General features: G+C 42.8%; 1 protein-coding gene and 1 non-coding gene across 8 annotated transcripts in view; both read left to right on the top strand.

The window, feature by feature from the left end:
- The first annotated feature begins 1254 nt into the window (after window positions 1–1254).
- The window catches only part of CHD8 (chromodomain helicase DNA binding protein 8), a 56645-nt gene continuing 30927 nt past the window's right edge, over window positions 1255–26972 (top strand). For 2 of the 7 annotated variants that reach the window (XM_049705473.1, XM_033435953.2), the window contains exons 1-5: window positions 13150–13258; window positions 19143–20200; window positions 21094–21465; window positions 22191–22576; window positions 23553–23667. In XM_049705473.1, the coding sequence (XP_049561430.1) occupies window positions 19358–20200; window positions 21094–21465; window positions 22191–22576; window positions 23553–23667 (1716 nt within the window). In that variant the 5' untranslated portion in view covers window positions 13150–13258; window positions 19143–19357. Of the gene's footprint in view, window positions 1369–13149; window positions 13259–19142; window positions 20201–21093; window positions 21466–22190; window positions 22577–23552; window positions 23668–26972 lie in introns of those variants that run through there. The other 5 variants (XM_033435952.2, XM_033435955.2, XM_049705472.1 and 2 more) reach the window with 5 other exon arrangements.
- On the top strand, window positions 24738–24810 carry TRNAD-GUC (transfer RNA aspartic acid (anticodon GUC)). Its single transcript has one exon. It is a non-coding gene; the product is annotated as a tRNA-Asp (tRNA).

The raw sequence follows: 26972 nt of genomic DNA, 5'->3' as shown, positions 1-26972 counted from the left end.
CCTAATACTAACATCAAGTTTAATTTGGCCAACAGATTTTGTTCAATATACAGAGAAATGTATTTGGCCAAGTTTAATCACTTCTGCGATAAAATACTGATTCGTGTGACTCCTTAAGGTCTCTGAGCTCCCATGTATGACCATGCAAATGTTACTCCTTGAGAAATTCCTTTAATGATACGGAAAGATTCCCTTCACTCAATAATTCAAAAAAATAAAAACTTCTTGTAGCAAGTTGTAATAGCAGTAGAGATTTAAACTAAAAAAACACGGGAAAAATCTCATTGAGGGCAAGAGAATTTCACCTACACTAAAATTATTAACAATTTAAACGCAGTTATTAGAACATTACTCTGCAGCCAATGTTTCTAAGGCAGTCTCTTAATGCCCCTCCTCCTTGCATATAATTTCACCTTTAAGACTTCTGCTCTCTATCTGTAGTCACAGGTAGTTTGGGTCTATTGATGAACTTAGGCCTTTAAAAAAAAAAAAAAAGTTGAAATTCTTCCCTGAATCCTGTTCATTTCCAACTGACTAGCAGTACTCTGTACCGTCAAAGAATACTGGAAACCTTGCACGTGAAGCATAAGGATTAGAAGCATCTAGAATAGATGCATAACCTATGTTGATCTTATGCTGATATCCTGAGGAGTGAGGTGTCTCCAGAGGATTATCCCAGGAACTCGGAAAATCCACTCATTCCGAGAATGCATTTTTGCTTCTTTGATTTGGTCAAGATCGCTTCCCTCGTATGAGAGAGAGGGTGGGGGCTGCCTCCAAGCGCATTCAGCACTATTCCAGATTTTCTCCCCATCGTGACTGAGGGATACTCTGATCATCTAAAGGACGGTACATGGGGGCTGCACCTAAGTAGTCCGACAGAACGCCGAAAGGGACTTCAAATTCCTTAAGCACTCCTTCCTCCTCCCCGCCCTAAGGCACCAGCCCGATCCAAGATGGCTTCCCAGAAACAGGTAACTAAACGTTGTTTTCGTTTAGAGCGCCCCCAACGGCGGGGATCAAGAAAAGATGCCGAGAGATCTGAAAGTCCGTGAACTGAGAGCCGTCAGAGCCGACCTACCGCCAAATTTTATTTTCAATCAGGCATATTTGTGGTTGCCTCAGCCTTTTAGGCCCTCCCACCCTCAAGAGACTTCCTGGATAGTACTCACACTACCCTGCTGGAAGAGGCGGGGCGTAGGCCCTGCCATTGGTGGGTGGGAGCGTAGTTGGGCGGAGCGAGGGAGAATGGACTACTAGCAAGCTAGATTGAGCCGAGGGCTGGCCATGCTCCGCCGGAAGGCGCCTTGTTCTCCGAAAGGGTGAATTGAAACGCTGGCTGGAAAGGAAGCATCAGGACTTGTTCAGGTAGGCTTTCCGCTCACGCCCGCCGCTCAGTGCTGGTCCAAGAGTCTTTGCAAAAGCTGAGGCTCTTAGAATTGGCTTCCATAACTCATTCTCCTCCTCGCGCCCCCGCCCTCTGCCCGTCCCCCAGTTGTAAGGGATCAGGTGCTGGGTGATGCTCTGGACTGAACCATTCTCCTTTGTGAGAGGCCGGGGGAGAGGGCGGCTGCCGGGCCGAGGGGCCCGAGTCGGGCCGAGCCGCGAACGGGGCTGCGCCGGCGCCTGTGAAGTTTTTAGGGCTTGTCATTGCATTGCTGGGTATCGTGTAGATTTGAGGCAGCTCCTTGTTCTCTTTTCCCCTTCAGGGGAGGGAAAACTCCCCGGCTCCGTTTGGTTACTCCATACTTTGGACTCAGAAGTGGGAGGTTAGGGATTTTTTCTTCCTCTTTTTTTTTTTTTTTTTTGCATTTTAGCAATAAAGGTGGGTAAGAGAGCATGGGGTGAGCCTGTGCAGATTGTTTTACATTCTTAGGTGTAATTTCTGTGGATCTTTGGGAGAGCAGAGCAGGCTTTTGGACGTGTTCAGAGATGTGGGAAGAGAGAAGCTCAAGCCTTGCATTTCCATTGACAAGTCTGCAGAGCTCACTGGTTTTCTGTTGCATTATGTAAACTCTTCAGTGCCAGAAGACCCCTCCCCCTACCTCGGAGCGAATGCAATTTCTTTATTTACCTGGCTCTAGTGTCGCAGGAAATTTCCCTGCCATTGCAGCAGCTGTGCAAATGCAGCAGCTCCTACCTTTTAAGGGTCAGTCCTAAATGATTAAGGTCTTCAAGGAAGAGGTGAATAGTGGTGTATAGATGTTTAGTGAGCCAATCTCTTTTCAATGAGCACAGGGAACCAGAAGTCGAAGACTTAGAACTTGATGTCTTTTTCTTTTAAAGAATAGACATAGTGGAGCGCCCCAAACACCAGAGGAGCTGCATTATCTGTCTACTACACCCTACCATCACATTAGCATCCACAGATTGTTTACTCTTCATGTTGTTCTGAACCTGTCAGTTCAGTCGGGGATTCTCTAACTGGTTATCCTTAGAATCATGTGAGGTCCTATCTGGTGTGGGGCACTTTAGGTGCTAAAAGGTGAGTTTGTGATTTGAATAACGTTCTCTCTTAGTTCATTAGATAACGTCTTCTGCTTAGGAATTTCTTTTCTATTAATCAACAAATAGTTGTCAGAACAAACTATGGTCAGCCTCTTAGGGCCAGAACAAGGGAAGCTTCTCATTCCAAGTATTTTGGATTATCCCACCCCTTAAAAGAAAAGAAAAATTATGACAAGGAAAACAACATTTTTTATTTGAGAAGTCAGGTCGCAAGAGCGGTATGCCAGTGGGTCTGCAAGGCAAGATGAAGGACATTGGCCAAAGAGAGGGTAGCTGTGTGTGTAAAGACAGGCTTGGGGGAAGGTTTAAAACTGCAGTAGTGGGCTTCCCTGGTGGCGCAGTGGTTTAGAGTCCGCCTGCAGATGCAGCGGACACGGGTTCGTGGCCCTGTCCGGGAAAATCCCACATGCCACGGAGCAGCTAGGCCCGTGAGCCATGGCAGCTGAGCCTGCGCATCCGGAACCTGTGCTCCGCAACGGGAGAGGCCACAACAGTGAGAGGCCCGCTTACCTCAAAACAACAACAACAAACAAACAAACAAAAAAAACTGCAGTAGTAAAAGAGTAGTGGATTGGGATAAGGGATTTGATGGAGCGGTGCATGGGTACTGGCACGGTTGTCACCTTCCCCATTGTGTGATCTATATTGTGCATGTGGCCTTTTTTTTTTTTTTTGCGGTGCGCGGGCCTCTCACTGTTGTGGCCTCTCCCATTGGTATTGTGGTAACGACCACTTCAGAGTTTTGCTTGTAACAAGAAAAATTTGCCATTTTATGTGAAGAGTTGAGTTTTTGAAGGTAAGGTAGGATGACGATGGGGCTTAGTCTTTAAAAGAAACCATTTTACACATCTCCTTTGGAAAGGGTGCAGTATTTCTGGGCAAAACTACTTCTTAAGATTAATTTGTGGGTGTCAAGCACTGTGCTTGCTTACTGAAAGAATGAGATTTGATATTCTCATCTGTGGAAGGACTGTAACATCTTCACAATGTTCAGATGAATACTAAATGCTTTGAAGATATTGTTTGTCCACAGTCCTGCAAGCGTTAAGCTATCTTCTGAGCTTAGGTTTAGCCTAATACCTGAAGGATAAACAGAAGACAAATATTTTTCTGGACCCTCTACCTTCACCCCTAGAAGTCACTCCACTTCTGGAGTTGCATTCGAGCCAGCCCCTGATCTGTAGGTCTTTGCTCGACCTACCCTTGCACTACTGTAACCAACTTAGTATTTACTATTTTACTTTTAGCATTCAGTCCATTGATAGACTATCATTTCATATCTTACTCAGTTTAACTTTTTGTATCTGCTCTTTAATTAATTATTTATTCTCTTTCTCACAGAGTTGGTGCTCTTCCTTTCATCCTTCTGTTACAATTTTGTTCACTTTGCCTTTTGTTTTAATTCACTTACATTGTCCCTTTTTGCATCTGTCTTGAGGCCGTTTAAGAATGCAGAGATCCTAATTTTCAAGGTATACTTCCTTTGGTGCCTAATACCCGAGTAACAGTTGTATTTCTGTTTTTTGTTTTTTGGGTTTTTTTTGGACCGCACAGAGCGGCATGTGAGATCTTAGTTCCCCGACCAGGGATTGAACCCGCGTCCCCTGCAGTAGAAGCGTGGAGTCTTAACCACTGGACTGCAAGGGAGGTCCCAACAGTTGTATTTCTATATAACAAAGCCGTTGTATGAACCATTTACTGTTGCCTAAAGGTTTATTTAACCATTTATTACATTTTGAATTTTATCCTGTATAACCTTCCCCCAGCATTAACCTCTGTTTTGTGTTGTGTGTACACGTGTATGAAGTTGTAATTTGGCTCTGTTTTTTGCCTAAAAAACTAATTCATATTGTCTTGAAGATTTTCATTGTCTCTGTATTGCAAAATAAGTCCACCTCTTTGTAGTCTCTGAGATTTCTCATTAAGCTCTTCAATAGGTAACATTTCTTTTGCCCTTTTGTCACCGGTCACTTTCTATCCTTCACTAGACCCTTGGTTGTTGAATGACGCATGAAGCAAAATGCTCAACTTTAAAATGTGTTACTTCTTGCTTTCGGATTGCAGCAGGAGACTTTTAAAAATAAAGCACTTAATTTCTACCCACAAATGTACATTACATGATCATCAAAAGCCTAGCGTAAACAGAAAGACTGGCATAGATAATTTCTTTGCATTCACCTTCAGCAGGGATGAATCCAGGAATGTATTCCAAGCAGTAGAGCAGTGTAGGAAGCCTAGACAATGTTCTAGCCTCTTCCTATTCAGACTTTCCAAGTATATTCTCACTAGTTTGTTTGAAAAGAGTTCCCAGAACATGTTCAAATAAAAGTACAAAAATATTTCAACATCAAAGCAAGGATTTTAAACATTACTTACTCTTATGTGTAATTTTTAAGAAAAGATTGGCTTCGTAACTGAAAGAATGAACCATTCCTGATTTTATTCCTTCAGTACATTTCCAGAGAAATTTATTGTGTATGGCTTCTTTTTATTTGGTATTTTCAGACTTTATTTCATTTTAAAAAAGTAATTAAATGACATACTACTGAAATTACTAGATAATAAGAGAACTGTGCTTCTTTCCTCCACTGTATGTCAGCACCCTAAATCTGATAGTTCTAATCCTTTAGGCAATGTCCCAATATTCCAGTAATTAGTAACTCTGTAATAACAACACCTTTTTGTTTTGTTTTGTAGTTCTCCTAAAACTATATCAGTAACTCTCTGAGAAAGAATATGTATTAACTGAATTCTTAATTTCACCTGAGAGGAAGGATATTCAAGACCTGTAATGTCTTTGGGGTTTCTTAAATTGTCTCTCATGGTCATTAGAGAAACCTTTGGAATATCCTGCCTCCTTTTTTTCCTCTACTGCATACTTTGGGGATACATTATATCTTTAGGGATTATTCCTTTGGGACATGGGTATTCTGAAGTACCCAGTCCCATTAGTAATATGGGAATTTCTCTTTGGTTCTAGAAGAAACCAGTGATTTCAGTAGTTTGGCTGCCTACTTAGAACCAAATCATAATACAGTTTTGTAATAGACAATGAAAGTCATACTTCACATATTCTATGATTTTCATGTTTTATTACAGGTATCAGATGTATATCAGGGATATATCCATCTAAATAAACTGAATGACTGGGAAGATTTTTCAGGATTTTTGAATAGGAGCTACCAAGTTGCATGAACACTGAACTTTCAGTGTTTTATTCTTTTTTTAAAAAAAATAATTAATTAATTTATTTATTTTTGGCTGCGTTGGGTCTTCGTTGCTGCGTGTGGGCTTTCTCTGGTTGCACTGAGTGGGGGCTACTCTTCGCTGCGGTGCGCGGGCTTCTCATTGCGGTGGCTTCTCTTGTTGCGGAGCACGGGCTCTAGGCACGCGGGCTTCAGTAGTTGTGGCGCACGAACTTAGTTGCTCCGCAGCATGTGGGATGTTCCCGGACCAGGGCTTGAACCCGTGTTCCCTGCATTGGCAGGCGGATTCTTTTTTTTTTTTTTGCGGTACTTGGGCCTCTCACTGCTGTGGCCTCTCCCGTTGTGGAGCACAGGCTCTGGACGCACAGGCTCAGTGGCCATGGCTCACGGGCCCAGCCGCTCTGCGGCATGTGGGATCTTCCCGGAGCGGGGCACGAACCCGTGTCCCCTGCATCGGCAGGCGGACTCTCAACCACTGCGCCACCAGGGAAGCCCGGCAGGTGGATTCTTAACCACTGCGCCACCAGGGAAGTCCCCAGTGTTTTATTCTTCATTGCTTCCACTCAGTACCCAGTCATTCTTTGTTTATTTACACATTAGTTCTTCTATAAAGTGTAGTGCTTCTGCCTGTTTTTCAGGTATGCGTCCTGTTGGGGGGATCTTTTCCTTGAGGAATTAAATATATATGGGTAGTGGTCACTTCCATTCACTGCTTTCCTGAAAGTCATGGGAGTCAAAAGTTGAGGTACCTGGGTCTGGGCATGTGAGCTACCAAGGGACAGCCTAGTCATTTGGAGAACTGTAAGTTCCCACAGGCAGGCATTGTGAAGTTAATGGAGTATTCAGACACTGGCATCGTTCATACAAACACAAAAAATGATTAATTGAATTACCTGCCTGTTGGCCTAGCCACCGTGCTGGTTGAAGTCTGTTCCGTGGTTTTGAGGTTAAAGGGTTATACTGCTTTCTCAGCACAGTAGTACTAGTCCTTTGATCCTGCCCAGCAGTCCTGCTATTCTAATTATGAAACTTTTGCATCTATTTTAGTATCCCACCATTCTGCTTAGCAGATCAGCTCAGCCAAACCTCTAAGGAGTAATTTTGCTTTGAGAGAAACCTTTAGTGGTACTGTTTTTAAATTATTGTACAGGGAATAATAAACTTTTTATTTGCCTACTGTGTGCCAAACATTGTACATTATCTTTTAATCTTCACAATAACCCTGGAAATGTATGTGATGTTACTTTCATTTTACAGAAGAGAAAAAATAAGACAATGAGGTTAGATCATTTAACCAGGAGTAGGACTCTGATCTGTCAGACTTCAAAGCCTCATTCATTATTGTCTCGCTACATTTAGAAATTCAGTGCTGACCCCTGGAGGAGAACTGTCTTTGACCACAACATTAGGCGAGTAGGCATTCCATAGCCTGTTAAAGCTATGTCTTTAGCAGTTGTAGAACCTTGAGAATGTAAAATTTCTTTTTGTCTTTGTATTTCTGTCTGTTAAAAGGAAAAAAAAAAAAAGGAATAGTTTCTTTTATTTAACTTAGTTATTTTGAAGATAAGATTATGTGAAATATTTCAAGCTCTACAGAGGAAAATCACTTTGTCAGTCTTGCAAATAACTCAGTTTTTTAGCCAATGCAAGTCAAACTAGCCAACTGAATTTTCATCAGTCCCATGTCGCTGAGTCACTTTTTGTGCCTAGAGGCACAAGTGTGATAATAACAGTGTTTCTCCCCCCAGCCACACATACATTTTTTAGCATAAATGTTGCAGTGAAAACAATCCCTCATAAATAATTAAGAGTTCCCTAGTGGCCTAGTGGTTAGGATTCCCGGTTTTCACTGCTGCGGCCCAGGTTCAATCCCTGGTCGGGGAACATTGTGCAAGCCATGCAGCATGCCCCCCCCCCAAAAAAAATAAGTAAATATTTATATTTTTCTGTTAGGCTGAAAAAATATATGTATACTTGGCCCAATTAAAGTAGGGCATGCGAGGGTGGTGTGGGAGAGCATAAAGAGGAACAGGACTCTGTTACCTAAAATATATATATTATGGCGGGAGGGCAAAATGGGCAAAGGGGATCAACTGTATGGCAATGGATGGAAAGTAACTTTGTGGTGGTGAGCACGCTGTAGTGTATACAGAAGTAGAAAAATAATGTTGTACACATGAAATTTATGTAACATTATAAACCAGTATTACCTCAGTAAAAAAAAATTATGTATATCATTATTTACGCTGGATGTCCAAAAGTGGTGTCACACAAGGTAGATATATTAATCCAGTTAGATATTCCTCATCTAGAACCTAGACTGTTATTTTCACCTTGGTGAACATGTGCCAGTGAAGAGGAACTTCTCCAGATCCAGTCTAACTTGACCCCAGTGATCGTTAAAATTTAGGTTCTTACATTCTGTCTTCAGACTTAGACCAAAACTCCAGAGTTTTACTGGAAAAAAATCTACAATGAGGCTGACTTAAGAGTGAATCCATGCCCTATTTTTGAGTCATATGGGTATGGTTTCATCCATTCACTTCTTGCCATAGTTTCAAATTGGTCACCACTGAGGCTTTATGGTCCCAAGCCTAAAGGAGATAACTAAAATTTCATTGCTTTCAATAGTAATTACCACACTATAGAAAATAGTCTTTTATGTGTATTGGATGCAGCTTCTTTTACTATACCTGAAAGCTGTGTCTACTACAGGTCCTAAAAAGTGAAGATGCTTAAGATGTTGTGATGCCTCTTCTGAATGTTTCTGGTAGGAAATGTGCCACTGCCTGTTTACTATCTCAGCAGTCTGGAGAAGCCCTTGGTTTTGGTCAGATAGCTCCGCATTACCCCTCCACAGCCCCACTACCACACACCTTTGGCTGGAAGTTGAAAATGCATTCCTTCACAGAAGTACACTGAGTGCCTTTTACCACCTGATAAGCCAAGGAAATATTGTAATAAGTCATACACAGGCCTTGCCCTTGTGCAACTTGCATTCTAATATGGGGGTGGAGGAGGATGGATATCAAACAATGAATTATATAATGTTATTCAGGCTACTACAAAAGAGAAATTATGGATGTTACAAGAGAATTTGTAATAGGGGCATGTAGTCTACACCATAGTATAGTTGGGTGGTTAAGAGTGTGACTTCAGGGCTTCCCTGGTGGCGCAGTGGTTGAGAGTCCGCCTGCCGATGCAGGGGATACGGGTTCGTGCCCCGGTCCGGGAGGATCCCACATGCCGCGGAGCGGCTGGGCCCGTGAGCCATGGCCGCTGAGCCTGTGCGTCCGGAGCCTGTGCTCCGCAACGGGAGAGGCCACAACAGGGAGAGGCCCTCGCGTACCGCAAAAAAAAAAAAAGAATGTGACTTCAGAAGCCACATTGCCTAAATTTGAATCTGGCACCACTTTTCATTAGCCGTGGAATGTTGGGCAAATTGCTTATCTTTCTGTGCCTCAGTTTCCTCATCTGTAAAATATAGTTATTTCAAGTTTAAGAAAATTGAAACTGCTGATGCATTTTCATTGTTTAGAAGAGGGCCAGGTACGTAATGTACATTCAACAAGTTTGGCTGTTTTTTGTCTGGGAGCTCAGGGAAAGCTTTTCTTTGAAATGACGATGTTGAAATGAGCTTTGAAGGATAAGTAAGAATTAAATAGGCAAAATCGATGGGGAACCAGTTAGAAGGCGATTGCAATAGTCCAGGGAAGTGAGGATGGTAAATTGATCCAGAATGGTAGTAGGGGCAGAAGTGGATGGATTTGAGGGATGTTTAGGAGGTAAAGGTAGGATTTTAAAATATTGGATAGGGGTGGTAAGGAAGAGAGTTTCTGGTCTCTACAGTCATGACTGAATAGGAGATGCTGGAGGATGATTATCCTCTGTGCATGTGCGCGCGTGGTGGTGTGGATGGAGGAGACTACCAAGGAATCAGTCTCCTTGAGGTAATAAGCCTCTTATAGGGAGAGTTGGACGAGTGGGTCAGCCAGGGAGACTGGAGAGACTACCAGGAAGAGCTATTGGGTAAGCAAGTGAATAAACAGGCCTGGAGTTCAGACGTCTTGCCCAGAGATATAAATGAGAGACGTAAGTATATAGATAGTTTGTTGAAGAAAATAATGAATTGAGACCTTGTACGTGAATTAGACATTCTTGAAAAGAAAGTATAGAATGAAAAAAAAAGAAGGCCTAGGACCAAAGCTTGGTGAACTTCAACAATTAAAGGCTGGTAGAGGAGAAGAATAGCAAAGGAGAATTGGCCAGAGAGGTAGAATGAAAATCAGAAAAATGTGGTATCCTGGAAGCCGTTCGAAAAAAGTGTTTGGGCGGCAGGGGTGTTTCTGAAATCTTTATGACCCTTCCTTGGCGCCCTGAGAGTTTTAATTTAGGTCTCTCACGACTCAAAGTTGGATGCTAGTGACTTAGAACATCTATAGCAGGTTAGACTGACTGAAGCCGGTTAGTTGAACATGATCTTTAGACGCTAGAATCTAAAGTATAGTTATTCTTGGGGCTTCCCTGGTGGCACAGTGGTTGAGAGTCCGCCTGCCGATGCAGGGGACGCGGGTTCGTGCCCCGGTCCGGGAAAATCCCACATGCCGTGGAGCGGCTGGGCCCGTGAGCCATGGCCGCTGAGCCTGCGTGTCCAGAGCCTGTGCTCCGCAACGGGAGAGGCTGCAACAGTGACAGGCCTGCGTACTGCAAAAAAAATAAAAATAAATATAGTTATTCCTGTTTGCTCTAAATTAGATTTAATGTAGAGGAAGCAAGGGCTACAGTGCATATTCAAACTCAATAGATATTAGCCTGCTGAAATTAATGAATTATTTTGAAGGCCATTCATGTGGGTGGTGATTCCCTCTAAGGCTGCCTAGCATCTCCAAGGTAGGTAGAGACACTGGGAAAAAGTTTTTTCTAAATAGTCTATCCAGCAACATTCATTGAGTACCTCCTAGAAATAGTGGTTACATACCAAGAAGTGTGCAAGATGTTTCATTAATCCTCACTAATGGCCCTGTAATTTGAGCCCCCTATGTACAGAGGAATGAACTAGACTCAGAAAGGTTTATTTACTTAGTGGGACAGAAATTTGAACCCAGATCCCTCTGACTTTAAGCTCATCATACCTCCACATACAAATATAACTAAAATACGACGTAGAAGATAATTATCCCCAAAGAGTACTTAACAAATGTACTATGAAAGCTCATATGGGACTGGTTACTCTTAGCTTGACAGTGAAAAGTAGAGATGCATTAAATCCAATAGATATTTTAAAGTTCTTATATTATTGGACATTTTTGCTTTGTTCAATGCAATTGATCGCTCTTTCCCTCAGCAATACTCTACTGTCTTTGCTTCGGTGATATTGCACTCTCTGCTTCTCTAGCTTTGCCTTCTCTACCTGCTTAGTAGGTGTGGCTTATTCTGATTCTTAAATCCTGATGTTCTCTTGGGTTCCTCTTTAGCTTTTTTCATCCTACACCGAAAATCTCAAACTTGGGGGTTTCCAGCTAAGTGTTTTTTCTAACGCATAGTGTTTAAAACATTAAAAAAAATTAGTTGTCTGCATTTAAAACCCAGAAGATTTACATAAAACTCTGTATTTCTGGCTTTTGAAAAACCTGAAGTTCTCTTTCAATCTTGGATGTGTGTTTCCATATGGCAACACTTAACTAGAGCTGAATAGCAGCTGCTCTCTTTGGAATGGACATCCAGTTCTTCACAGACCCCTCACATTCTCTGTTGTCTCCCCAACAGTATTGGTGCAGTGTTTCATATACTAGCTCTGATTACCCAGAGTAATTACCTGGGTAATCTCCACTCTTAAAACTACTATTTTGATACTGATAACTCTGTCACCAAGGCAACTTTTATATTTATAATCCAACCTTTTATTGAATATCACTACTTAACATGCTATAGGTAACTCAGACTAAACATGGCTGAACTCATCTTTCCCTGTAAACTCTAGGTTTTACCCATTTTTATCCCCTAAGTATTATTCCGCTCTGGCCTTTCCTTCCCATCATTACCTTTTGAACCACATTGCTATGATTCAGGCTCTAATCATCTTGTTGGTTGCAAACAACAGAAATCATCTTTTGGCTAACTTAAGCAGAAGGGGAACATATTCGAAGGATATTGTATGGCTCACAAAATCAGTGGGAATGCTAGAGAATCTGATTTAGAAAATGATCTGAAACCAAGGGAAGTTGGAAACATGGAGAACGTGGCCAGGATCTTGGCACTGAACAGTCTATGATGCTGCAGAATTCCAGTGTCTGACATTGCTGAATATTGTCTAACTGGTTGGTTCTGGATCTTTGTATTACCACTGCAAAGTCAAGGTTTTCCACAGCAGCGTCCACTTAGACTAGGCTAGGTCATGTGCGTACTTCTTCTCCGACAGGAAGAGGAGATGGGACTCTGCCCCTCATTTCAGTACCCCCACCCACCCATCCCAGCTCTATAGTGGGGATTAAGATCCATTCTTCCATTGAAGACTTTTAACCTTGTGCTATTCTCCCAATATAGGAAGGGGGAAGCAGGAAAAAAAATCAGCAAGCATCCACAATACAACTCTTTTCTGGACTACCACAGCAGCCCCCTGACTACTTCTGTGTCCTCTGTTACATCAGCCCCCAAATCTATTCTCTATCAAACAGCAAGAGTTAGCCAACTAAAATGCATTTCTGATTATGTCGTTCCATGTTTCAGTGGCTCCTCATCCACTAGAAGAAAATGCTTTAACATGGCGTTCAAGGCTTTTTCCTTGAAGGGTCTGGCCCTTACCTATACCTTCAATCTTATCTCCCTCTGATTTCTTCTTTGTGATTTACACTTTAGCAAGACTGAACTTCAGAGCTACTTAAGAGTTTCCTCTACACGTCTCATGGCTGTTTTTCATTGCTATCAAGAATGCAGTTTGGCTTGTGGCAGAGAGAGCGCTTTATCTTTTAAGAGTAAAAGGCCCCATGTTCCAGCAATTGGGCTGACTCACTCCCATGATGGACGGAAGATTTGGCCCCTTTTAATGGGTCGTGGGAGAAGGTGCAGTCACTACAGCAGAGGAGTTGACAGTGCTGCTAGAAGGCAGGGGATTCAGAGGGAGGCGGAGTTGGCCTAGTGTGGAACCCTCCCTCCTGAGTTTACGCTCTTTGGTGTGCAGAAAACAGTGTAGGTGGTGGGGGAATTTAATCGCCAGGACTAGTTTCCCGCAGCTTGAGACGGTTCTGCTGGCCAGGCTCCTTTTTTTTTTTCAAGCAAGCTGCAGGCTTCGCTTCGGCCCTGGAAACCGGATAGGCCTCTCCGTGCGCTCTCAACCTAACCCCGCGGTGGCGGGGGAGGGGGAAGCTCTGCCTAGTCCCGCCCACTGCGCTGTTTCGCGTGTTTGCCCCTGTGGTGAGTGGCAGTGAAGTTTAGCCAATGAAGACGCGGGGCGGGCAGGAGCATGAAGTTAGGCTGCGCTGGAGGAGGGGGAACTGGTGCTGGAGAGACAGCGAGAGGGGCGAACCGGCCCCCCACGGCCGCTGCAGGTAAAGGCACCTCTCTTACCTTGCTGGGGTGAGGCACAGCTCTTTTTCTACTTAAGGGCTAGTCGGGCCTTCCCGCCTGTAGCTTCCACCCTCACATTGCTCCCACCCGGGCATCCACACCCCCCCACCCCGCATCTTCCCGTCTTGGCCATCCCCACCCTGGAGGGCACCCCGCTAGCTCACTCCCTCAAGAGCATGTACCTCACCTCCATTTTGGGGGCTCCAGTTGCCCGACATCGCCCTCCTCTGCTGTGTGGGCCTTACTGGCACCAGCCCTGGCAGTATGAGCAGGTACTGTACCCGGGTCCCCGCCACCCCCGCCCCCAGTCGCGTCTCCCTCTCCGTCAACCCCGCACTTCCTTACCTTGCCCCTTCCCTTCCACATGAGTACATATAATTTCTGTAGTTTCTCCTTTACCCCTTTAACATACGAACATGCTTTTAGCATTCATAGTTGCCTATTTTGCTTTCCCTGTTTATTCAGAAGGACTCACTTTACCAGCCATGTTTGCCCCAAATGTCCATACTCCTGATTGAGGTTTGAGTGCTTTTTTCTGTAATTGGGAAAACAAAAACAGAGTAGCCACACATTTGGAATTGAGAATGAAGATAGAGAAAATGGCCTAGGATCTCGACCTTCGTGAGGAGAATCTCCTGAGTGGCTCCAAGTTAATAGCTCTATTTCTTATGGTCTGTGTCCCTCCATCCTGATCCTTTGCTGACCCTAAATTGTGATTCTGTTCACCTTGGATGTTTATTTCCCATTTCTTTATAAGATTTGAGACCCTTTGGGTTTCACAAATGTCTCCATGATACAGTTTTTAAATCCTCCTCTTTTAAAATTATGTTGGTGAGTTTCATTTTAAGCCTTCTGATTTATTTTATTTTCAAGGGGTTTCTTCAAACTGCTTCTACCCATCTTGTTTCCATATCGTGTTTATGTCTGCCTGCCTGCCTATGCTGATCCTCTTGAAAGGATAGTTTCCAATAACAAGATTAATACTTTGAAGTAAAATAGTTTGTTCTTTGAGCAGTTAGAGGTTAAGTGGGCATGGCTGCTACTTTCTAAAAGTGCATATTAACCCCCCAGAAAAGATCAGTTTTTGTCAATATGGCATTCATCTGTTATCTTCTAAGAGGATGGATAGTACAGAGAAATCTGTAAGGGAGAATGGATGTCTGTAGTTCAGTTTATATAATTTTATGTCTTAGACAGCTGGACTAATTTCTGTTGCAGTGTTTCTCATCCGTCATAAACAATATGATAAACTCCCTTTTGAGAGACCATAAGAAATCTTACCCCATCACAGAGATGTCGATAATCCTTCCAAACCAGGCATACTTCTTTTTCTGCCCCCCACCCCTACCCATGTTGTCCAGTTTTATTGAATATAAATAACCTAAACAATGAGATGTGTTCCTTTTCCATTTGACAAATATAAAATTATAACACCGAATGCACATTTTCAAACTTTGCATACCTTCCATCTCCCAGTTGAGAATCACTGCTTTGTTGAAAGGTATGGGGAGATTGAGATGGAAAAGTATAGAGTAGAATTAAAACTAAGTCTTTTATGATTGGACCCACAAGTTGTTATTGAAATGGGCAAGGGTAGGGAGACACGTTAAAATAAGAACAGGAGAGTTGGGACTCTAGGTTTCTAAGAAAACCCAGAAGAACTACATTAAAGATGATAAAGCTGCAAAAAAAATCAGTTTATATTTATTTCAAGGGAAGGAAGTAGTTTCTCCTTAAAGAAGACGATGAGATGAAGGGCTTTATATAAAGAATTCCTCTGGCTTGTTATTTGGAAGTTTTAGATGGGTGGCCTTGGATTTTAACCTTAACTTACTAGTTAGTTCTACTTCTCCCCCTCTCCCTCCCTCCCCCCCAAGATTTTCTGTCGTTAGTCTACTCATTAGTTTGGAATTATGGAAAGTGATTAAGTGCAACCATCAAGCTCTCTGTCTTTCCTTTTGAGCATATACATATGTTCCTCTTTGGGGCAGTGGTAGGTGAAGACTGGCCTTTCATTCTCAATATGATTAAAGTTTGCTATGATTTCTTTATCTAGGCAGTTGCTTTATTTAGGGATATATTAAAGGTTTTGTATATTTGAGTGCTTAACATCTATTTATTTAATAAATTTATTTATTTATTTATATTTGGCTGCATTGGGTCTTCGTTGCTGCACGCAGGCTTTCTGTAGTTGCAGTGAGCAGGGACTACTTCACGTTGAGGTGGCTTCTCTTGTTCCGGAGCACATGCTTTAGGCACACGGGCTTCAGTAGTTCTGGCTCACGGGCTCTAGAGTGCAGACTCAGTAGTTGTGGCGCACCGGCTCAGTTGTTCCGTGGCATGTGGTATCTTCCCGGACCAGGGCTCGAACCCGTGTCCCCTACATTGGCAGGGGGATTCTTAACCATTGTGCCACCAGGGAAGTCCAACATCTGTTTATTTTTATTACCAGGGTTTGAACCATGGAAAGAGAATTCTACCAAGCTCATCTACCATGGGGTAGATGAACTTGGTAGAGTAGGCCAGACATGGGTATAGCCAGGATAACCCATAGGTAGGAACAGAAGGAGGGGTGAAGAAAGTTGGAGATATGTTTGGAGAAGGTTTATTCTTTTGAGAGTCAAGGACAACTTAAAGATGTGAGTTAAAAAAGAAGCTGGAGACTAGGATTAAAAAAATTGTACAATATGAGTTAGGTCAGTAGAGGTGAGTTGATGGGATGGGACTGAGAAGTAGTGTGACTTGATGCTGTGGCATTAAGTCAGTGGTGAGGTTTTTAAATTATTGGGCCCCGACTGATCCAGGAGAAGCAGAAATTTGGCCCAAAAATTGGGAAGGGAGATAAATGATAAGTGCATTGACCTTTAAAAACTTATACTTGAGTCATATGGAAGTAAGGAAATATTTCAGAAGCTATTAGCCTCGTTTCTCCCATTAAAAAATGAGATCTCTCTCTCTCTCTCTCTCTGACGTTGGGCTGTTGTGGAGGGAGGGAATGAAGAGCATTTGGGTGAATAAATAGCAAGGAGTCCTGGAAAGGACAAAATACCCCATGGAAGAAAAGGCAGGTTATAAACTATTATCAGCATAAACTTTTAGTTAGTGCAAACTTTCACTGTAGTTTTTATATTTTTAGTTTTTATTTTTTTGCGGTACGCAGGCTTCTCACTGTTGTGGCCTCTCCCGTTGCTGAGCACAGGCTCAGCGGCCATGGCTCACGGACCCAGCCGCTCCGCGGCATGTAGGATCCTCCCGGACCGGGGCACGAACCCGTGTCCCCTGCATCGGCAGGTGGACTCTCAACCACTGCGCCACCAGGGAAGCCCTCACTGTAGTTTTTTTGTGACACTTAACTGTTAGATATTTAGTGTAACTTCTCTGACAGTGAATAGGAGGTGAAAGATAATAGGTGGCAAAGTAGGGCATAACTAGAAAACAGCTGATGGTAGTGTTGAGAAAATCGATAAAATTATTGAGTAGATTTTCATTAAATTAAGAAATACCCATAACTTTAAAAAATTATTTATTTATGGCTGCATTGGGTCTTCGTTGCTGCATGCAGGCTATTCTCTAGTTGTGGCGAGCGGGGGCTACTCTTCATTGCGGTGGCTTCTCTTGTTGCGGAGCACGGGCTCTAGGTGTGTGGGCTTCAATAGTTGTGGCACACGGGTTCAGTGGTTGTGGCTCACGGGCTCTAGAGCACAGGCTCAGTAATTGTGGCACATGGGCTTAGTTGCTCCACAGCATGTGGAATCTTCCCGGACCAGGGCTCGCACCCGTGTCCCCTGCATCGGCAGGCGGATTCTTAACCACTGTGCCACCAGGGAAGTCCTATCCATAACTCTTCAGATCACCATTTTGAGTTACTTTGGGGCAGGTGTTAGATAGGAGAGGCTGGAATGAGCTAGTGGAATAGTTTAACCAGGAGTGGGAAGTGATACGGACCCTGGTTGAGATGTGAAGGGTATACAATTACTGAAGCTAGGAAGATCTTGTTTAACATTGGTGGAGATGCCATGTATGCTTTGTAATTTTGACTGATGTGCCAACTACTGATGAGTCTCTTATCTATGTCTGATTTTCTGGGCTACTTACCCACATTATATTGTTTTACAAGGATAACTGGAATGGGTTAAGGAAAGGGGAAAAAAAGTTTGGGGGTTGTGTGGAAGAGCCTTCTTCAGTCAAGTCTGTACTGTGTCACTGACAAATTTCTCCTCTGATATCTTCTAAAAGTTAGGAGAAATGGTGTTATCAAGCAAGGCTTTTCTGGATTGACAAATATTGATATCATATACAAAGAGCAGATACTACACTTTCATATAGTTTAGTTAGGTGGTGATGTACTTATAATTCCTTGTCTTAGTTTTTCCTTTTCCCAGCATTTTATGAACTTAAAGCCCCAGATGTGGACTTAGTAAACATAATTTCAGTTATTTGTAGGACAGTTTTTCAAGATAGGAAGTATTCTGCTGTCTCATCTTGGAATCAGGGAATAACAGTTAGTTTCTCTAAGGACTGAATGGTTCATTCCAGACACTGCAAGCAAATACTTTAATTCATTAAATTTTTTTTGAGTAGCTATTGTGTATGTGATATTCTTCTGGTTCTTTAGGGATCCACAGATGAATAAGACGTGGTCCCCACCATTCAGAAACTCTTCTTTCTCGGGGAAAGAGGAGCTGGGCCACCATGCAGGGTTGTGCAAGGTGTGCATTGCAGGTGTTCACTATCATCATAGATAATATGTTTAGTATGACAGTTTTCCAGCAGATGGCAAACAAGTATCTTGAGTAGGCAGCTTTTTATAATTTGCACAAAAGAACCTTTTGGGCCTTCAGAGGAAATGGACAAGAAACTTACCATTTTAATAAAATGTTAAATATAAATGCTTTAAATAAGGTGCAGACAACACGGTGGATATTTAAAGAAGGTGAACGGACCAAGTCATCAAAAATTGCTCACCTTATGGAGGTTCAGGGCTCACCTTGTGGAGTAGAAGACCTTTGAGGGTGTCAGAAATTTTAGCTGGAAGAGAAGTTTGGGAGGAGCGTGGTGGGGATGTTCCAGGAAGAAACTACAGCATAATAGGCAAAGTCATGCAGATAGGAATGTCATTAAGGGAACTGTATTTTCTAGTTGGACTGGAATGTAGGGTATATATGGGAAGTGATGAGAGCATAGGAAGTGATGAAACTGAAAGTTGGGAATATAAACTAGAATGAAATTGTAGAATTCTTTGAATCTCTTGCAAAGGAAGTTTTTGATCTTAAATATGAGAAAGTGGGGAGGGGACGTCATAACAGAAACACTACGTATCGATTCATTGATAGGTTAGGTAGAATGAAGTTTGTGAAACTTCCTGGGTAAGATTATACTATAAGCTTGGTTAAAGGTGGTTATTTTTGCCAGTAGTAAGTAAAAGTATCTAAAATACAAGGGAAACTTACAAAATACAGTATATCCAGAAGCCTTTAGCTATATTCACTGAAGTATTGCTGGTATATTGTTAAGTTCTGTCAACTTACGAACCTGAAATAGAAGGTGAATGAATGTTAAATTTCCTCATCTCTACCTAAGAATGATAATTATTAAAAGAAATGGACAGAGATAGCCGAATGATCTTGACAGACAGAAGCTTCAAAGTGTGTAAGAGCCCCAAAAGGGCGTTGGATTGTTTCTTTTTTCTTTTTTAGTTTTAGTTTTAAAGCAGAAATGTGGATGTTCTTTCCGCTGTGTCTCTGTCCTCAGATTACCTCACATTTCCCTCTTCTCTTATTATTTTGATGCTATTTGATATTAAGGCTAGAAATTTTCCCTGAGGTCACCTACTTTGCTTATTTGTCATTTGTCTTCCTACAACAGGAGTTCCACCATCTTCCTCTGAAGACCTAGCCATCTTGCTCCATGAAGGTCAGGACAATCTGACATGCACTTGTTTCTTGCCTCTTTACCTGAAGAGTAGTCCTCTTCCATTGTGTACATTTTTTTCTTAATAGGGGAGGGGAGGGGAGAGCCATTACCCCCCCTCCCCTTCCCTCCCTAAACCTTGGGGAAGTAACCCCCATTGCTTTCCCAAGATGGCAGACCCCATCATGGATCTGTTTGATGACCCAAATTTATTTGGCCTGGACTCTCTTACTGATGACAGCTTCAATCAGGTTACACAAGACCCTATTGAGGAAGCCCTTGGACTGCCAAGCTCTCTGGACTCCTTGGATCAGATGAACCAGGATGGTGGAGGTGGTGATGTGGGGAATTCATCAGCAAGTGACTTGGTCCCCCCACCAGAGGAAACAGCCCCCACAGAACTTCCCAAAGAATCGACAGCTCCAGCTCCAGAATCTTTAACCTTGCATGATTATACCACTCAGCCCGTCAGCCAAGAGCAGCCAGCCCCACCTGTCTTACAGACACCGACGCCAACGTCAGGACTTTTGCAGGTCTCCAAGAGCCAGGAGATCCTGAGCCAAGGGAATCCTTTCATGGGTGTCTCTGCCACAGCTGTTCCCTCCAGTAGTGCTGGAGGGCAGCCACCTCAGTCAGCCCCTAAGATTGTTATCCTTAAGGCCCCACCCAGCTCCTCAGTCACTGGTGCCCATGTGGCACAAATTCAGGCCCAAGGTATCACCAGCACAGCTCAGCCCCTCGTGGCTGGCACAGCCAATGGTGGAAAAGTCACTTTTACCAAAGTGCTAACCGGCACTCCCCTTCGACCTGGTGTTTCCATTGTCTCTGGTAATACAGTGTTGGCCGCCAAGGTCCCTGGGAACCAGGCTACTGTTCAGCGCATTGTCCAGCCCAGCCGACCAGTAAAGCAGCTGGTCCTACAGCCAGTTAAGGGTTCAGCTCCTGCTGGAAACCCTGGGGCCACAGGGCCCCCACTGAAGCCTGCAGTTACACTGACCTCTACACCTACCCAGGTGACTTGAGTGAAAGGGGGAGGTGAATTTTGGTTTAGTAGAGGGCCCAGCAACTGTGTGAGAGCAAGCACAGGAGAGCTGTCTCTAGGAAATCCTGTTTAAATTCCATCTTTACTTTTTATCAGTTAGTATTGACAGCATTGTATTTATCACTTACTAGGTGGAAGCAGTTAGTGTTAATGTATTTTTTTGAGCTCTTACTACATATTCACACTGTGCCTAGCTGGTGCTGAACAAGATAGACACAGTCCCTGTCCTTACAGAGCTCACAGTCTGCCAGGAAAAACAGACCTTAAACAAGAACTCATAATAATGTATGATATAAAGTTATATGAGTAATATAGGATGCAATGGGAACAAGAATCATTTTTGGAAAACTACATTTATTTTTTGCAAGACTTACGGAAGCTATGTGTATCTCTCCCCTGTTCTTATTACTAAGATTGTCCTCCTCTGACTTTGCCCAGTGAAAAGGCTAGTTTCTAGTATAAGAAAATAGAGGCTCTAGTCTCTGAATCAAGGGCCAGAAGAGTTTGGGGGGAGGGGAAGACAGTATTAAGATAAGTAGCATTGGTGGAGAGAAGCTATAAGGAGGTGGATTTCAGTTCAGTATAGACTTTGTTCTAATAGATTTCCAGAAAATGGAATGACTGCCATAGAAATAGAGCGAGCCTCCCAACAGTTTTTCAAGAACAGGCTTGATACCCGCTGGGCAGAGGTTATATAGAAAAGATCTTATCAGGAAAGACAGGAGGATGAACAGAAGGAATTATACTGTGCTTTCTGACCCTCAGCTGTTGTAACTCTAGAATGAGGAAAACTGGTGTAAACGTTAAGGGGTCTGCCATTCTTTAATGTTCTACCTCTCTTGCAATTTCCTTTCTTCACTCTAGGGTGAATCGAAACGCATCACGCTGGTCCTCCAGCAGCCACAGTCTGGAGGTCCCCAAGGACACCGGCACGTCGTGCTGGGGAGTCTGCCAGGCAAGATAGTGTTACAGGGCAACCAGCTGGCAGCCCTGACGCAAGCCAAGAATGCCCAGGGGCAGCCGGCCAAAGTAGTGACTATCCAGCTGCAGGTGCAGCCGCCACAGCAGAAGATCCAGATTGTACCGCAGCCTCCGTCGTCGCAGCCACAGCCCCAGCAGCCATCCTCAGCCCAGCCAGTGGCTCTTTCCTCTGTGCAGCAGGCTCAGATAATGGGACCAGGGCAGGGCCCGGGACAGAGACTTTCAGTACCGCTCAAGGTGGTGCTGCAGCCCCAGGTGAGACTTCCATAGTAAAGAAGGGAAGCACATCCCTTAGTCCCTGGCTGTTCCCCTCGGCAGTCACACACTGTTGAACGTGGGGCCAGTCTAGGTTCATACCTCTGAAGTGACATGCAGACTTTTAGTTCCTTCACCTGTGGAAACCTTGTTGTAATTACATCATGAAAAGATTTGAGGGTTATTATTGAGTTTGGGATCAGAGATGATTTGTCTGGTATTTGTCTTTGAACCGTTTCATTTACAATCTTTTCTTAATGTTCTTGTGAAATGAATATGACTGGAAATATCCTCTCATTTGAAACATAAAGAAATAGCCTTAAAGAGGCCAAGTGATTGTCCTTCCTCTCACCCCCAGGGAGATGAAGGTAGGCCAAGAGTAGAATTTGAATTTTTTTTACCTTTAGCCTAGAGACCAGTGTTGGTTGTATTGTTTGAAAATTTTCTGGAATTATGGAGATGAGTATTGACATTAGGAGCATGGCTTAAGTATATTGAAGGTTAATTTGGCACAGTTCTTGCCTTTTCTCATCTGCATCCCACCAAAAAACACTTTTTTTTGGGGGGGGCGGGGGAATGTGTCTCTAGGTTCAGTAAGACTTGGTGTGAGTCTGGTTCTTGAGGAATTAGAGAACTGACGTTTCTAGCCTACCTGCTTCAGAGTTGTTTTATTCAGGTTTTTCAGCTACAAGCATGTTGAAATTTTAGTGTCTTTATTTCTGTAGGCCGGCTCTTCCCAAGGGGCCTCTTCTGGGCTCTCCGTAGTTAAAGTTCTAAGTGCCAGTGAAGTGGCAGCTCTGTCCTCACCAGCAAGCTCTGCTCCTCATACGGGGGGCAAGACGGGAATCGAGGAAAACCGTAGGCTGGAGCACCAGAAGAAGCAAGAGAAAGCAAATCGGATTGTAGCGGAGGCCATTGCTAGGGCCCGTGCCCGGGGCGAACAGAACATACCTCGAGTCCTGAATGAGGATGAGTTGCCTAGCGTTCGGCCTGAGGAGGAAGGTGAAAAGAAACGCAGGAAGAAGAGCAGTGGGGAGAGGCTCAAGGAAGAAAAGCCAAAGAAGAGCAAAACATCTGGTACCTCCAAAACCAAGGGCAAGAGTAAGCTAAAGTAAGTACCACCCTTTGCTCTTTTGACGGGACATTTGAGGATAGTGCATACATTTTAAAATTCGTGTTGTATTCAGCAGCTACAAAGCTCAAGGTGATCTCTCTATCATTAGAAGATAATAAGGCCTTTCTTTTCTCTGTCCCAAGTGAACACCAAGGCACGGGAAAGATAGCCAGTCTTGTGTTAGGGGTTACATTTAAAAGCTGTGCCTGTGTTTTTCTATATTCTTCCCGATTTTGTATCACCATTGTGTGGAAGACTTCTCACTAGCCTCCTACCACCCACACCAGTAAAAGAGAGCTGCTGTAGACATAGCTGCCCTGTTCTTTCATTTCATCTGTGAACTGGGGAGATTTCAGCAGCCACTGTCAGCCTTAAGCAGTCTTGACCGAACCATGGCTTGCCACATAATTCTTGTCACAATTGACAAGAATTTCTTCCGTGTCTTGTAGCTTCACTCCTTTCTCTCTAGCTTCCACTCCTTGAGATTCTTCAGGCTTTGTGGTGTAATTATAATAATGCTTCATATCTGTACAGGATTTTTCAGCTTTAAAAAGCAAGTTTCATATCTGGTATCTTACTTGATCCTCAACAGCTGTCAGGCCAGATGTTATCATCAGTGTTTGCTACTTACGAAACTAATGCCCAGCTAGTGACAGAACTGGAACTAAAACAAGGCCTTGTAATTCTTAGTCAAGAATTCATTCTGCTGTGTTATTCTACCTTTCTTCAGGTATTTGTGAATACAGTGGTAACAGAGATTTGTCAGATCTGGTGTAAAGGTCAGCTGGTATTTTAGAAACCCTAATGTCTTCTTTTTTCAAACACGCTGCTCAATAGCTGTGTGTCCCACAGACTGCAGATCTAGACACTTATGCCTGGAGACTTTGTACGTGATGGTTTAGATTAATTATATTTTCTTACTCCTAAATTTTCCTTGCCTTCACTGTAACTGAATTTGGTTTTTCCTTTTTAGCACCATCACTCCTGTGGTGGGTAAGAAGAGAAAGCGTAATACCTCATCTGATAATTCAGATGTGGAAGTCATGCCTGCACAATCACCCCGGGAAGATGAAGAAAGCAGCATTCAGGTAAAAGGAGCCCTGAAGAACTTACTGAGAAAAATCATGTTTTACTTCTGACAGACAGACCAAGAGTAGATACTGAGAGACGATAAGCCTATGCACATTTCACCAGTTTTTCTAAACCAGAGGTAGTCCTAAAAAGTAGAAGAGGCAAGATCTGGTCATGGTCATGTCTTTTAAATTTGAATTTTTTTTAGGCAAAAAGCATATTACTATAAAAAAGCAATATTCATTTTCTCAAATTCCAGTGTTTCAAAGACTAAGCAAATATGAAATTATGCTGCAAGATTGTTGTTTTGGGTATGGCAATACTTTGGTTTCTCTTAGAACTGTCCAGCTATCCCCCTTTTGCCTTACTTCTTTCAAAACTTCAGGGTTTTCAATTCTTGCCAAAACTTCAGGGTTTTGGTGCTGAGAACTGGGGTGTTTAAGGTACAATGTTTTTGCTACCTTTTGAAGATGAGAAACATTGGGAAGAGAATAAAACAAGCTGGACCAGAAGAACTTTAGTCCTCTATCTCTGTTGCCTTATGGTACCATCTTTGGCTCTAGTTTCCAACCATGGAAAGAATGTGTTGTTAATGATTCAGGAGACCCGTGGTACTTCTAAGTAGCTCTAATGGGCCTGGCCAGGTTACTTAGCTATGTGTAAATTCTTTATTTGAAAAATGGAGGTTTGGACTAAACAAACCTCAGGTGCCTCACTAGCTATCAGTACTTTATAAATGTCTCCCCTCTAACTTTTTTTCTTTTGATTTGAATTTTATTTTATTTATTTATTTTTTTATATCCCCTCTTCCTTAATATGCATTCAATACCTTGATAAACTGAGACTTCGGTTCTTCTGGGGTATGTTTACATGTGAGAATAGCCAAGACATTTTTGAAAAGGAGAATGAGGCAAAAGCTAGATTTAACAGACATTAGAGTACATTATGAAATAATAATTACTAAGAGTTTAAAATTAGAGAAGAAATAAGAGATTAGTAAAAGATAATAGAGTCTAGAAGAGGATTCAAATAGTTGTTACGAGAAGTTAGTATATGAGTTAAAAGGCCATTTATCAGTGGAGGGAATTCCCTGGTGGTCCAGTGGTTAGGACTCTGCACTGTCACTTCCGAGGGCCCAGGTTCAATCCCTGGTCTGGGAACTAAGATCTGCAAGCCGTGTGGTGCAGCCAAAATAAATAAATAAATAAAAAATAAAAAAATAAAATCAATGGAAAGAAAGATTATTTAATAAATTAAGTTAGGACAACTGGCTACACATTTAGGAAGAAATAAATAAAATTGGATTTCTTGCATTACTCTTTAACAAAAACAATTTCTAGTTTAATCAAGGGTCTAAATGCAAAAATCGAAATCATGAACCTTTATAAAACATGGATAAGTTTTTTTTTAAATAATTGTAAAATCAGGTAGATCTTTCTAAGGAGAGTATTAAAATTCAGAAGTCATAAAGGGAAAGATCGATACATTTAACTGTATAAAAATTATGCATGGGACTTCCCTGGTGGTGCAGTGGTTGAGAATCCGCCTGCCAATGCAGGGGACATGGGTTCGATCCTTGGTCTGGGAAGATCCCACATGCGGTGGAGCAACTAAGCCTGTGTGCCACAACTGCTGAGCTTGCGCTCTAGAGCCCGCGAGCCACAACTACTGAGCCCGAGTGCCACAACTACTGAAGCCCACGTGCCTAGAGCCTGTGCTCTGCAACAAGAGAAGCCACCACAATGAGAAGCCCAAAGAGTAGTCCCTGCTCGCCGCAACTAGAGAAAGCCCGTGCGCAGCAACGAAGACCCAATGCAGCCAAAAATTAATAAATATATATTTTTAAAAAATTATGCATGTGCAACAACAACAAAATTCTCTAAACAGCATAGTGGTTAAGACCACAGACTGGAGCAAGATTTCTTGGGTTCTCATCTTAACGCTACTGTTCACTAACATTGTCACTTCAGGCAAGTTTACTTAACCTCTTGGTGTCTCAATTTCCTCATCTCTAAAATGCAGATAGTAATATCTACCAAGTAGGGTTGTTAGGAGGCTTAAATGTAAATGTTTATAAAGCACATAGAACAGTGTTTAGGTAAGAGAGCATAGTAAGAGTTATATATGTGTTTGTTAAATAAACAAAGGGTTAAATAAGGTGTTTGTTAAATAAAACACAAACTGAAGGCAAATCTTTGTGATACAAGAAATACAAAGATTAAAAAAATTTCAAAAGTGGTGTATTAATATCCTAGGGTTGCCAATACAAAATACCACAGATTGGGTAGCTTAAACAACAGAAATTTATTTTCTCACAGTTCTAAAGGCTAGAAGTCCAAGATAAAGAGGTCAGCAGGTCTGGTTACCTCTGAGACCTCTCTCCTTGGCTTGCAGAGGGCTACCTTCTCACTGTGTCCGCACATGGTCTTTCCTCAGTGCGTATATCCTTGGTGTCTTTGCGTGTGTCCAAATTCCCTCCTCTTTTAAGGACACAAATCCAGTTGAATCAGTGCCCACCCTAACTTAATCACCTCTTTAAAGGCCCTGTCTTCAAATACAGTCACATTCTGAGGTACCAGGGGTTAGGATTTCAACATAAGAATTTGAGGGGATACAATTAAGCCCACAACATTGGTAATACCAGTGTTGGCAATGGAGACCTCACAGTCCCCCAGGTCTTTTCTCCAGAGGTAACCTCTGTTACTATTTTTGTGTATCTTTCCAGAAATATTCTTTACTTTCATGAGCACTCTAATTCCACTACCACTTACTGTATGTATTCCATACCTACTCTTCTGTACTGTTGCTTTTTTCCTCCAACAATATATCTTGAAGGTAGTTCTTTATCAAAAAGATAGATCTAGCCATTCTTCCTCACACTGTTTTCTATTATGAAAAATTTGAAATATACACCAAAGTAGAGAGATTATTTTTTTATTTTTTGCGGTACACGGGCCCCTCACTGTTGTGGCCTCTCCCGTTGCGGAGCACAGGCTCCGGACGCGCAGGCCCAGTGGCCATGGCTCACGGGGCCCAGCCGCTCCGCGGCATGTGGGATCCTCCCAGACCGGGGCACGAACCCGCGTCCCCTGCATCGGCAGGCGGACTCTCAACCACTGCGCCACCAGGGAAGCCCCGAGAGATTATTTAATGACATCCCGTGTTCCATCATCCCAGAAAGTTCCCTTGTACCCTCTTTTCAGTCAGTTCACCATCCTCTCCCCCACACCTCCACATAGGCAACCATTGTGCCCCTTTTTATTACCATAGATTAAACTTAGCCTGTTCTTGAACTTCATGTAAATGGAATCACGTAGTATGT

The sequence above is a fragment of the Orcinus orca genome, chromosome 2 (assembly GCF_937001465.1).
Source record: "Orcinus orca chromosome 2, mOrcOrc1.1, whole genome shotgun sequence".
In the NCBI taxonomy this organism is placed as follows: Eukaryota; Metazoa; Chordata; class Mammalia; order Artiodactyla; family Delphinidae; genus Orcinus; species Orcinus orca.
Note: the sequence above shows the minus strand (reverse complement) of the source record. Positions and strands in the feature narration are given on the sequence as shown.